General features: G+C 39.6%; 1 protein-coding gene and 1 long non-coding RNA gene across 8 annotated transcripts in view; both read left to right on the forward strand.

Annotated features, from left to right (window-relative positions):
* cdk14 (cyclin-dependent kinase 14) overlaps positions 1 to 14,362 on the forward strand; it is a 281,729-nt gene that overhangs the window by 170,501 nt on the left and 96,866 nt on the right. For 6 of the 7 annotated variants that reach the window (XM_037072885.1, XM_037072884.1, XM_037072886.1 and 3 more), the window contains one exon: positions 13,110 to 13,173. The exons of the other annotated variant lie outside the window; for it this stretch is intronic. In XM_037072885.1, coding sequence (XP_036928780.1) covers positions 13,110 to 13,173 — 64 coding nt within the window. The remainder of the gene's footprint in view (positions 1 to 13,109; positions 13,174 to 14,362) is intronic. 7 annotated transcript variants of the gene reach the window in all.
* Positions 3,948 to 6,855, forward strand: LOC119005347. Its single transcript, XR_005070473.1, has 3 exons — positions 3,948 to 4,964; positions 5,471 to 5,678; positions 6,154 to 6,855. It is a non-coding gene; the product is annotated as an uncharacterized LOC119005347 (long non-coding RNA).

The following is a 14,362-nucleotide window of genomic DNA, read 5'->3' on the forward strand; positions in this document are numbered from 1 at the left end:
TTAATATATTCCAATTCCTAGAAAATACCTATAAGCCAAACTGAGCCTTTTCATTTAATTCACAGTCTGTTAGTTAGTGTGTATTTAGCTGTCAGCTAACGGTAGAAGAGACGGATGAATATGGAAATGTAGAGGTTTAAGGCTTGGCAAGGCAAAGTGAGATCACAAAACTCTCCCACCTGTCATAGTGAGCGTGATGTTGACATTTCCATCCATCGTGCCTGCCCTGTGTGTCTGCTACTGGGCTGTCAGACGGGTCAGAGTTTGGATGCACAGCCTCAGAGACTCAAGTGAAGGGCACCATCAATGAATTATGCAGAGTCAGAAGCATCTTAAAGGCCATGTTGTTTGAAGAGATGAAGAGAAAGGTCAGCTTTCATCACTGTTTGAGAGGCACCCAGCCAGGAGTTGAGTTGGCACATTGAGTGCAACATCTGCTTGAATGTCACAGGGTGGCCTGGAGTTTTTCTCCTCTTAAACAGACCTTTGGTATAATGGGACGTTCATATTCTTGTGGAAAATCTGGATGTGCTGCAACTGAGTGCATGATTCTAAGGCGCAGTGTGAGAGTATGTGAAAACTCAGTTTGTGGCAAATAGCACAAGCTATGCAACCTGTCATCTTCTCTCCTGATCACCAGAAAAGAATGACTCAGACCCAATCATGTAATGTTGCTAATCCTAGAGTAAAGAGGAGAGACTCAGTAAGAGCTGTGCAAAACCTGGTTGCTGAATCGGAAGGCTGATAGTTCCTGACAGATGTGTTCTACTTATGCACCGTTATATTTTCATGTTATATAGCTTAAATTTAGAAAAAAAGACCTCCACTAATTTTACATCTCACTTAACGTTATGAGATTTAAGCTGGCCAGTTTAGAAAAAGGATAACATTTTTTGTAGCAAAGCAAGATATATCTGATTTCCCTTGTCAAAACCCCAGTGTCTACATTAACCAAAATGCAACTTGACCCCCAACATTTCAGTTGTGAATTCAGATATATTTCACTGGTCATGACCTTTTATTTAATCATTTTCAAACTTTACATTTATCACTTCCATCACACCAGAATTCTTATACAAGAAGAGATGTCAGCTGATCATTCAATTATTCGATTTAATCTAGCATACGAAAAAAACAAGTCAATGTTGCATTTTTCTGTATGCACCAAACACTGAAAACGGAAGCCCAAAACGGAAAATATAATAAATTAAACCTGCAAGCAGTGATGAATGGGACCTCGCAGTCCATGCGCATCAGGTTGTGCCACGTAGATGTATTCAGGGCAAGACCCTCTACGTGTTTGAGCAGTTTGGAGTAGATGGCAAATTGTATGTAGAAGTTATAATGAGTTGATGGTTTTATGGTGAAGCATCAAAATGGACCGCCACCAGGTGTGACATAGGTGAAAGGATTTGGTAAGTTTTGTCCACAGATTCTACTTGCAGAATTTTTGGCAAATCGGTCAAATGGCTTAGGAGGAGTTAGAAAAAGTAAGTTTATCTTTTTTTCACAGAGCCTTAGTGGCTCATGGGGAAGTAGTCAACTGAGCTTCATGTCATTTGGACAGATCAATGTGGAGATATGCAACACTTTGTGTTTTGAGCAAAATGTACAGGAAGTTGTCATTTAATAAACTTGAATCTTTTTTTGAATATCAAAATTATTTTAATAACTTTGTAAGGAGAGTCCACAGATGCTGTGTGCAAACTTTTTTGGAAATCCGTGAAATCGCCTGGGAGGAGTTCGAAAAAGTAGGTTTGCGACATTTCGCGAATTTGCGGAAAAAAAAAAACAGTTGGCAGAAATGGGTGTGGCCTATATAATGACGTTCAGCAAAATTGAGTGAATGCGTGGATATAAGGTTTTTGAATGTGCGACAAAGTATATGTGTGTTATAAGCCAAAATGCACTGTCCTTGATTATAGTGGCAATTGAGGACAACAATAGGTTATGAAATTTTTCGGCAGGTGTGACATATATTCCTAGTTTGGTGAGTTTGGGTATGTTCAGGCAGTGAAAAATGATCACTTGGGACAACAAAAAAAAATCATCATTAAGAAAACAATAGGGACCTCGCAGGTCGAGACCTGCTTGGCCCAAATGAAATAATAAATGTAATTTACATTTTCCATTATTATCATACCATTTCCCACGGTACATTTCTGCTGTGTGGCCATGCTTTGTGCTTGCGCAGTGTATAGTCTGGTATCTGTGGTCGCCAATTATGCTTTCAATAGAGCATTGGGGGGAAAAAAAAAAATCTGTGGTTGCTAAATATACTGTGGTCAAGCCAGCCGTGGTTCATGTTTGCTTGGTCAAATCAGCCGCACCTTTTCTTCCAGTGCGCAAATCTACTAACATTTATGGTAATCATAATGAACCCACTCTGACTGTGGGTCAGACTGCAGTCTCACAATCAGACCCATGAAACATGAGATACTTTTACAGTAATTATCTCTGGTAATAATCTGAGGGTATCACAAAGGTATCCATAGGGAGTCCATGACTCATACACTGCTCAACTTTGTACTTCATAGGCTACTTGCATGAATAATATGAAGTATTTTTACTGTGTACTTTTTGAGTATTCGTGTGTCAAATTTCTTAACAGAGAACAATAATAAGTATTATTGCCCACATTTGATGTAGAAATGTACTTGTAACAGAGTATTACTAGACTGTGGTATTGCTCCCTTTTGGTTCAGTAAAAGGTTGGAGTATGTCCTCCAACATTGTGCAAATCTGAAACTTATAATTTAATAATCCTTATATATTATATAAAAATATCCTCATTCTTGTGATCTGGTCAGGATTTTGACACAGGACTACTCAAAAAGTACACAGTAAAAGTACTTCATATTATTCATACAAATAAATGCTAAATTCAGCAGTATATGCATCTTGGACTACTTATCCATTTTTTTTTTCTCCACATCAAAGTTGGGTGTAATATACTTAATCTTGCCCTCTGTTAAGGATTTTGACACATGATTACTCAAAAAGCACACAGTAAAAGTACTTCATATAATGCATGCAAGTAGTCTAGGAGGTGCTAAATTCAGCAGTATATGAATCTTGGACTACTTATGGAATTTTTTTTTTTTCCTCACGTCTTTTACTTTGAAATCCGGAAGGATACCTCTGTGATACCTTCAGGTTATTACCGGGAATAATTACTGTAAAAGTGATTGTGAGAGTGCAGTCTGACCCACAGTCAGAGCGGGTTCATCATGATTACCCTAAATGTTAGTAGATTCATGTGCTGGAAAAAAAGGTGCGGCTGATCTGACCAAGCAAACATGGCTGGCTTGACCACAGTATATTTAGCAACCAGAGGTTCCCCCCCAATGCTCTATTGAAAACGTAATTGGCGACCAGAGATACCAGACTATACACTGCGCAAGCGCAAAGCATGGCCACACAGCAGAAATGTACCGTGGGAAATGTATGACAATAATGGAAAATGTAAATTACATTTATTATTTCATTTGGGCCAAGCAGGTCTCGACCTGCGAGGTCCCTATTGTCATTTTTCCCAATGCTTTATTGAAAACGTAATTTGCAACCAGAGATTCCAGATTCCAGATAATACATTACGCTTGCGCAAAGCGTGGCCGCAAAGCAGAAATGTACCATGGGAAATGGCATTACAATAACGGAAAATGTAAATTAGATTTATTATTTCATTTTGGTTTATATGTTTATCATATTTTCCGTTTTGGGCTGAAAATAGGAAAATAAACAATAGTTTTCAATGTTTGGTGCATACAGAAAAAAAAACAAACAAAAAAACAAAATATTGACTCGTTTTTTTGTTTGCCAGATCAAATGGAATAATTTAATGATCAGATGATACAGGGACCCATAGGCACGTCTTTCTTTGATTAATACGGAAGTTATTAGGAAGACCAGAGTAAAAGATGTAATTTGTCGTGTGTGCATGCTGAAAAAAAAAATCCTGTCTTCATACTCACCCGCAGGCCCCTGCCCTTTTTGCCTCGTATTAAAAAGTGCCCTTTGTGTGTGTGTGTGTTTTTTTAAATGAATAAATAAATTCCTGCTGTGAAAAGGGATGTCAAAAAATGGCAGTATATAAACGCCACGGTTATCTACCTTACGCATTTCCTTGTAATATGGTGTTGTGTGTGTGTGTGGATCCTAAAGCCACTTCTCTGTCCGCTGCGCCTCCGCTCTGTCTCTCTCTAGGAATGGTCGCTACTTTCAAACTAAAAGCACCCCCGCTAAGAACCCAGTTCTAAACTCCAATGGGGTGCAATGTAGCTCTTATTTTGAAGACAGATTCGTTATCACGGTTCACTGCCCAACTTTGTGCTTCACATCGCGTCACATGTTTACGCCTACCCGAGTAGCGGCTTTTGGAAAAGGAGGAATATTACTAATGCGCCACCTTCTCTATCAAAAAAGGGCTATCCACCTTATTCCTGGGGGCGCTGATATAGAAACGATTAGGGTCCAACTTCTGGTGACACGCCGGAAGTAGCAATGAGCTATTGGGTGCTAGCGGTTTTCGTTTCCCGTAGCGGTTTATTTGTAAGTTTACTGGTCTTCACTGTTGCTACGATTATCAGCTCTAAAAAAGTCCTTGCGCAGCTCGGGAACATGTTGCGCTGTTTGCGGTTGTACTAATAACCAGGCAAAGTTGAATCTGTGGCTACAAGAGCAGTGTTTTGAACATGCACCCCGGACGAAGAGGGAATGTTGCTGTGAGAGTAGGTACAGTTTCCACCGCCCACCGAGGGATGAGGAACCCAGAAGAATGTGGCTGAAGCAACTCAACTTGAAGAAACCACCAAAAACATTGTACGTGTGTTCATTTCATTTTGTTGATAAAAAGCCCACGGAGGAACACCTGCACCCAGCTTTGTGGTTGGGTTATGAGAGACCACCGGAGAAGAGACGCCGGATGCTAAAGAAGACTGACAGCAGTGTCACGAGTATAACAGGTATGATTTCATGTGTGTGGAGGACACAGCACCGTAGTATTTGTCATGTATTACCCTTTTCTGAACAGTTCAAATGTAACGTGCGTCTGGACTGCTGGTCAGTGAGATACTAAAAATGCCACAGTTTCAGTACAGACATAACAAAATGTTCAACAGTGCAGTATTTTAATTTTATCTGAATGTAATATTATGGCTGACATTATGTACCGGGTTTTCCCTTGCTTTCTGGAGCGCATAAGTGATGCGGTAACCGGTGGGAAGTTGTGGGGTTGATGGAAGATTAATGGTCTAGGTGTAATAAAAGTGTCATGTGTTTATATTGAACACTACAACAGCTTAATTCTTCTCTCTTATTTATTATATACCTTCTATTACCAGAAATGTTAGAGCATATGTAACATCAACAATTTCCTGCCTTGGATTATTAAAGTTCTGATTCTGATTCTGATAATGAAAACCCTAATGCATCACGTCTTGGTAATCATGTACTCTATTGCTACCCTCAGATGAGCCAAATGAGATGAATCTGGGAGAGGAGCTGTGTGCAGCAGCAAAGTCATCCTGTGATGCCCAAACACAGTGGTCAGATGGAGGATCACACCTATTTGAATGGGCCCACCATTATGTGTGAACTGCATACACCACTACCAGAACTGCAACACCCTGTTGCTGACAGCATTTTAGAGAATGATGCAGACTCCCTTCTGTATACAGGTATTCCTCTCACAGAACACTCATAGCCTGCCTCCAACCATGTGCCCCTGCTCACCATCAGTGCCAGTTGTGAACCAAATTCCTACGACTTTGATGAAACTAAGACAAAACTTTGTCATGGCTGATTTAGCGCGCCGATTTAAAATATCACAAGGTCAGGTTAGCAAGACAGTGGGAATGTGGGTAGACATTACACATGAAGGATCTCATTGTGTGGTTGCCTCGTGAAACAATCAAAGCAACATTGCCAAAAGCTTTTAAAGAGCACTTTGCTAACACAACCTGTGTAATTGACTACACAGAGACAGTTTTACAAAAAACAAAAAACCTGGACTTAAGAAGTGAGTCATACAGTCGCTATTATGCAAATAACGCAGGAAAGTATTTAGTCCCTCAGGAGTAATCATGTTTATTTCTGACACTTATGGTGGAAAATGCAGTGACAGGTACATAACACAGAACTCTGATTTTCTAGACTACTTGCATCCTGGAGATGAGGTGATAGGTGACCGTGGGTTCACGGTGAGGGACTTGCTGGAGGAGCGTAGGCTGAACCTCATCATTCCAACATTCACATGCAAAAGGTGCCAGCTGACCAACGAGGGGGGTCACTTGTACACGCCGCATTGCTCATGCTTGGATTCATGTTGGCGTCTCAAGGTGTACAAGATTCTGTCACAAACGGTGCTAATCAATTTGGTGCCCAAAATTGACAAGATTCTCAAAATCTGTGTAGGTTTAGTGAATTTAAGAGCTGAGTTTATTTCAAGTGAACAGTGAGAAGACATTTAATGTTGCACTTGTACATACACACACACAGAAATGCAATTACATACATAGATGCATGTTACATAGCCTACTTATACACATAAATACATGTCATTCACTGAATGTTTTCAAAAAACGACTGAGGTACAACTCTACTTTTTTTTAATAACTTGAACAGGAAAATTGCATCTTTTCAGAGCTGCATTTGTTGTTAGACTACTTACCTAGACAACACAAACAACAACTAATGTGACTCCAGCTTGTAAAAATTTTCTGACTTGTATGCTCTAATATGTACAGTATGGATGGGATGTTTTATGTTTGTTTGTTTTTATTTGTAACATACCAAAATATTGTATTGAAAACACCCTTTTCCTTGTCATAAAAACAAAAACTAATCAACTGAAAATGTCTTGTTTTCCTCCCTTATTTTCCTTCATACAGTGCTCTTTTGTTGTCTGTAACACACATTAAACCTGTTAAGTGCTTACTGTGTTTTCAAGAGATACAGATATTTGGAGCAGAGCAGAACCTTCTTTGCAACAAATTCATCCAATAATGTTGGAAGCATATGTGTAAAGTAGAAATTTTGGAGGTGTTTCATGTGTTCATCTGTAAAGACTTTGTCAAATGGAATGTCTAACTACAGGTGCTCAGTTTGTGTCCAGATAGCCAGCTTACAGGTTTGCAGCCGCAGGCACATCATTGTCAGCTGGACCTGGAGGGATAAATGTAAAATATGGCTTAGAGTTTATTTTAATGAAGGCTTACATTCTTTCTTCGGTACACTCCCAGCTCTAAATATCTTAGTTATCGCTCCATGTGTCGTCTCACTGCAACAGACGAGGAATGGATCTAAATAAATCTTGCTAATGCTATGTTACCACCAGCTCTGAGAGGCCTGGGCTTCTGTGATAATAGTAATGTTATGCTCCATTTCTTTTCAGTGAAATTATTGTACTGCAATTATACATTGTACATTATGTAAGTTTTGTACCATTAGCAGCAGGGGGGAGGATATATTACGGTTGGATGTACATTAATCTTAACGTTCTCTTACCTGTCCAGTAGAGAGCAGGCAACTTCAGGTTAATCTGCAAATATTTCTCTATCCTCAGAGATTTCCATCTTGAAAAGGTGACTCCAAGGTTTGTAATTGCTTTATGCCGTCTTTTGTCCCACTCTTTTTTAGGGTCTTGAAGTTTCCATTTCTCACTCACGCTCCTGTTATTTTCTTGTATAAAATGAATATGATCTACCATCTTTTATCAGACTGGTTTCAAACTGCACACAGTACAGATAGTTTAGCAGGAAACAGCAGCCACTCGCTCTTCTTCTTCGTCTTCCAGCTGCTGCATTTCGAGCAGCCACCCACTAATTTTAAAACCATGAAAGGCCTTTGCTGCCAGATTTGTACATTCTGGGCAACTGTAGAAACATGGTGGTGCAACATGTTGATCTCCATTGACAGAGACCCTTAGCCTGAACTGTTAAATATTATATTTCATTTCTGCCAATTCTGTTCTGCTAGATGCCACTGCGTATTACCAGGGCCATTTCTGCCTATGCAAGATGCTGTTTGGGGGGCCCTATTTTGTCAAACTATGATGGATAGATTCCTAACCCTTTTAGGTGATCCACAAAGATGCAACAATCTATTTCACTTTAAGAAGAAACACGCTAGAGTTGTGAAAACCTCTCTCAAAGTTGACCCACCCAACCAAGTTGAACTGAAAATGATAATACAAGGTAAACAGTGGGGATCCCCTGTATGTTAATAAGTGAAACTGATGCGCTGTTCCTCAAACATGTTTATTGCTGAGCTGCATGCTGAAGTGTCTTTGATCAAGATGCTGAACCCCAAATTGCTCCTGATGTGCAGTTGGCACCTTGCATGGCAGCCTCTGCCATCAGTAAGGGCCCTGCGATGAGCTGGCGACTTGTCCAGGGAGCACCCTGCCCTCGCCCAGAGACAGCTGGGATTGGCTCCAGCAAAAAACTTGGTGAAGCGCTTAAAAAAAGAAAAATGGATGGATGGATCCTGGTCCATCGGTGGTGCTGAAGGTGGCTGTGCTGTTTCCTGGTCCACGGCTCCAAAATATTTCAGAAATTGCTCCTGCAAAGACAAAACTCCTCAGGTTACCAAGCAAAATAGATGCTAAGCGAGTATTCATACTATATAATTGAGTTATGTTATGCACTAATGCAGAAATTTGTTTTTATTTTAAATTTTGCAATATACAGTACAGTGTCCCTTTAAATCATGCACCCAGTTTCAAAGTTGTCACTTTTAAACAGTTTTCAACACACTGTACTTGTTAGAGTAATGAATAAAGATAAATAATTGATGATCACTATGTGGTACTGAAGGAATATGTTTGTGTATATTTCGCAGGGTATTACAAAGTGGACTACTTGTGCCTAACTGATGACATGGTCTTAAACTATATTCTGTGTGCAGAACTAACAGTCATGTATAGTATAGTTTACTTAAAATTGACTTTAATTTGACAAAGTAATACATCAAAAACATAACTAAACTGTAGGAATGTAGGTAAATTTGTTCAAATTATATCACAATAAATATTTTAATTAATGTGGTGAAGAAAGATGCAACTAACTCAGTAAAGTTAACAATAGGCCCACTGTATTAGTGTTGTTTAGCACACTTCACATTAGACACCTACAAACTGAGGACACACTAATATAATTCTAAAGTATTGTTATGTGGCAAATATTTAACAGCAGAGGACGTCTATGACGGAACAGCGGCTCCACTGGACGAGGATACAGCAGACATGACAGACATCTGCCTAACAACACAGCCTCCCTCCCAAATGTAATGCCAACGTGCTGGACCTGCTGTAACTCACCAAAATGGGTGTCACTTTAGTCAATCAGTCTGATGGCATTCACATATGACAAAGACTTTTTACTTTAGCACTTTCCTGAAGCAAACACTTAAGCTAGCTAAAGATTCGGCATTAGCTCCCCCTCCACCCACATCATGAAAACAAACCCTACCTTTATCCTGTGAGCGTTTTTCTTGTTCTAGTTTTTCGTTTTTCTTTTTTCTGAACCAGATGAATGGATCGTTTTGATGCCATGTCGTGAATGATAGGTACCGTTGGCTCAGCGCAACTCGCCTCACCTAGCCTTACTTAGTAGTACTGGTCATCATAGCAATGCAGCGCAGTAGACACCAGAACTGACTAATCGGTGGAGAGCAGATCTGACCAATCAGCAGTCTAGGTGCCGGGTACTTTTCACACCTTTTCCGTCAGGTCACCCCTCAGATATTGAGACTGGACCTCCAACTTGAGGGGCCCCCCTAGTGGTGCAAGGGCCCTCTATGCACCCGCATAGTCCACATATACCAAGAAATGGCCTTGCATATTACACACTGTCCATTTAAGAAGCGATAGTCAGTGCTCACTCTTTAATTTGCACGTGCTCATCTTCTCTTCAGAAGTAGCTATTTTTTGACATATCCTCTCAATATCAGAAGACACAGTATCATTGAACAAGTCTGCTTTTTGTCTGCTTGGTTAGTTTCATTTGGTTGGTTGTCTTCCTGTTGTTACTCTCCCTCAAACTCAGTTGGAGTTTCAGTCTGCAAAGTGTGTAACACAAAAAGATTTATTCCAGAGATGTAGGGTTCATTTTCGTTTTCAGCTATCTGTCATTGGTTTGATTGGAAAGAACGTTTAAGCTGGACAGATTTTAGAAACTGAATTTTTTTTTAGACTTAGACTTGTCTTCTGTTATTGCTGAATCCCTGAAGAGTGGTATATAAACTCAAGAACCTTTATTTTATGGTGAATAACTAACTCTAACCTCCAAAAAGCAGCTGGATAAAGTCAAGCTCTTGTTGTAAAATACTCCTTTCTTTTGTAAAGAAGACAGTTGACCATAAACTGTAAAGAAGAGGAAAGAAAAGTATAAAAAAGTATAAATAATGGTGAAATGATGAGAAAATAAGCTGCTCTCCTGGATGAAGTTGTAAATATAAGGACAATAAAAAATGTTTGCAGATGCATTTACATTGTGTTATTGATTCATTACTGTGAGGCTTGATGCTGTCTAAGGACTGAGCATTTTTTTGTGCACAGCCAAACTGATATATTGGTTGGCAGATATCATTAGCCATATTGAACTATCAGATATTTTGTATGTATCAGTATATTTTTTGTGCGATATGCACCGATTTGGATGAATATATTGATATTATAATGCAGGTCCTGGTCAATTTTACTGTTTCGATTCAATTCAAAATACTTTATTTGTCCCAGGGGACAATTTAAGGCATCAGTGACCTGATATACTTTCATACGATCAAGTTTATTGTTAAATTGTTCAGTATTCTTCATCCATTATATATCTTTGTGGCAATTGTTTTTTATATCTACATTTGAGGGATTATTGCAAAAAATGTGTGATATCTTTCAAATGAAACCAATTTTGCCATCATATTTACCCGACTCCAACTTTATACGCAAGAAACTTGCTTGACATAATGTTCACTGAAAAACACCTTCAATGTATTCTGTGGGGTAAAAAGATGATACTTTGCGGAGATTAGCTCAAACTGACATGTCTGACTGAGTCAAAGTGTGAAGTGTGACTCACTTGAAACCATGTGAGCCATTACATTTACAGTACTGCACACTGTACAGACAGGAAATTAACTTGAAAAAGCTTCTTGTAATATCACAAATTAACCATCGCTCTGTCTATAATTTTGTGTTTACAGGTAACAAATAAGTTCCATCAGCATTAATAGTTTTGCATCTTTACCTGCTGCATATTTTGTTGGCTTTGACCTTGAGTCTGGTCTTCAAGTGGCAGACATGATCACTAAAAACTGAGGTCAAGTGACTGATTTAACACTTCATTCTTAGCATCATAATGTTATTACAAATCAAATGTGTTGAATAGTGAAGCAAAACATTCAAAATCACTGTCTTATCTGATAAAATGGGTCAATAGTTTAAGTCAGAGCTTGCAGTGTTATTTCAGCTGTCTACGTACACCCCCAGCAATACTGCTGTACCCCCTCTGATGTCCTCATAAACACTTTGACATTCACAGCCAGCCTCAAACCCACTCCCACCCATCACTCCCTCTCTTCACTTGAAAGGCCACTGAATCGTTCCATCAACTATGCTGGCAGATTCCAGCTCTGTGGACCAGACTGAGATGCACTCATACTATGTCACTCCTGTATCACTCCCACAACCTTTCCTCATAATTTGCCAAGCCCTCTCTGCAGAAGACTCATCTGTCCTGTCATCACCCTGCTCATTCAACTGGAAGGTGCCACGCTGCATTGAAGAGTTGGCCTACTCTCCTCATCAGTAGTCTCAAAGTCTCCATGTATGCCTCCTTTATTTGGTTCAGCTCCGTGTACACAAAATGTCATGTTTGGTTATATAGTAGATTATGTGACAATAATCCACAAACACCCTCTTTGGTGACTGCTCTGGGCAAAACAGAGTCAGGTATCCAAGGAAGGTTCAGAGAGTATGCAATTACAGACTGAGTGCAGTCAGCCCTCATAGACTCAGTCTATAACATCTAACATCAGGACTTCTTTTAAATAAAGTTCAGTATTTGAGCTTGCAAATTAAACTCTTTGCCATGACTTCTTATTGAAGTCGCACTGAGGATGGGCTCCTGGTGCGTTACTGCCCTCTAGTGGGATTGTTTTGTTATTACATTACTAAGTGTTACTGCCTGACATCTCAGTGAGTTAGGGCCAACACAAGTTAAACATGCCACTTATCTTTTGTAAATTCCTCTGCCCATTTCAGTGTGGTTGTGCCACTTAATCCACATTATTTTGAGTCTTCTGACTTGCTTTGTCAAGAAAACACTCTGTGACGCCTTCTGCCTTTTCTTTCATTCTTCTTTTTATTTGTCACTCAGCCTTCCAAGGAGAGCCATCTGAAACAAATATATCCCAGTAACCCAACAACACACATCCACCCATTGTTTGTATGCATGCATGGTGCTCAAACTTGCTGTAGAAATCAAGCAGTTCCCTGGACAGCTCCTCTACTGTAGGAGTGTGCTGCAGATCAGAGACAACTGGGCAATCTGGAAACTATTATGCTGATTAGCTGTGATGGATCATGTGGAAGGCATGTCTGCTGCTCTGGGTTCTATCATCGTAAACCTCAGCTGTGTGCGTGAGAACTCAGCCGGCCTCACCATAACAGATGCACTAATCATTTCTGGTGGACGTGGAATGCCTTTATACTGGAAGTTCAGTTTGTCATATAGCCATCATGCTGCAGAGTCTCTCTATCTCTCTATTAGATCTGTACTTTTCTGTGCTATTTTGCTAGCCACTGGAATTTTAATCAAATCAAATTATAATTATGATAAAATAAATAAAAACTAACTGGCTTTTGATCAATTGATGCTGTGATTTCTTTTTTATTATTATTTTGTTTCCCTCTTCAGTGTTAATTGGTCATCACTATTATTTGTTTATGATTGCTCTGAAGTGTTAGCTTGTCATGCTAACTCTCCTAAAATGATTGTCCACTAAACCAGAAAGGCACAGATGGAACATGGGTATTTACTGATAGGAAAACTGCTGGAGATTATCTGAGAGGCTTGTCTTCACTTTCTCCTCTCCATTCTGTGTTTTTTCAGGTCATCGGCACTCCATCCGAGGATTCCTGGCCCGGCGTGAACTCTTTGCCTCACTTCAAACCAGGTGAGACCTTTCGTAATGTTATACGCAATGCCAGTATTCCTTTCTAACTTCTTTAATTGTCACTGATCTGAATCAGATTTGAGCGTAGACCAAAATAAAGAACAAGGCATAGGCTAAAGGGTTAGTGTGAAGCCCATTTTAGTAAACTTAATATACTATATACTTGGTATGGTAGTCAAACTTGAGAATGTTAAAGCATCAGAATGGAGCCAATTTTAACTCAACACCTTATACAGTCTGATAAAGTGTGGGCATGGAGCCTTGTTCTTTAAACATTTGTGACAGACTAAATCTTAGCCAAAAGCCAACAACATTGTAGCCTATATGGTGTGTTATATGAAGTGTTAGCATGGAGCCTATTTTTATGGAACATAAAGTATGCTCAATGATTAGGTCGGCTGTTCCTCATCATTCGGTATGATATGAAGTCTGTTGATAGCATGAATTACTTTATCCATACTAATCCATTCTGTAGGCTTTATGTTCCATGAGATGGACTTGGAATATTAGTGCAGAAATAACTGTTCTAGTAAGAACTAAAGTCCATGCTATATTCTCAGTCACCAAAGCCACCATGTATTTTAAAGTGTTAACTATGAACATTTAAGCCATAGGCTCAATGCTAACACAGTCTCAGTGTTGATTATTACAAGCTCACGTTTTAGCATAATGTGGTTGACAATACTTAGTGTAAGGCTATGCTAACACTCTAGCTTATGCAATGTTACATGACACTAGGCGTTATGCTAGCACTTCAGCCTACATGATGTTGAATGACAGCATCCTCTATGTTAACACTTTAGCATACAGTTTTTCAGTGAAGCCATGAAATCTAGTCATTCAACATGTTTAGGAGCATGCTAACATTGACCACCAGAGCTAGTGATCTGCTGGGATTTGTTGATACACTCAGTAAAAATGTACCAATAGGACAGCTAAGTGTACTCTATTATTGCAGCAGCAGAGGTGGGGGTGGCAGCTCTGCCAGGGCAGCTATGCCCTCTGGGAGCTCATTATGGCTTTTTAGAGAGAACATGAAAAGTGTGGCTGCAGATTAGTGTTAGCTTATTGAGGGAAGAAGAGTTGGAAGGGAGGAGAGGGGACAGGCTAAGATGGACATAAAGAGGGTTGGAGTGATGGTTCGGGGCAGCGAGGTATCAAAGAGCTGTGCGATCCAATAGCCAATTAG

Source organism: Acanthopagrus latus, chromosome 17, assembly GCF_904848185.1.
Source record: "Acanthopagrus latus isolate v.2019 chromosome 17, fAcaLat1.1, whole genome shotgun sequence".
NCBI lineage: Eukaryota > Metazoa > Chordata > Actinopteri > Spariformes > Sparidae > Acanthopagrus > Acanthopagrus latus.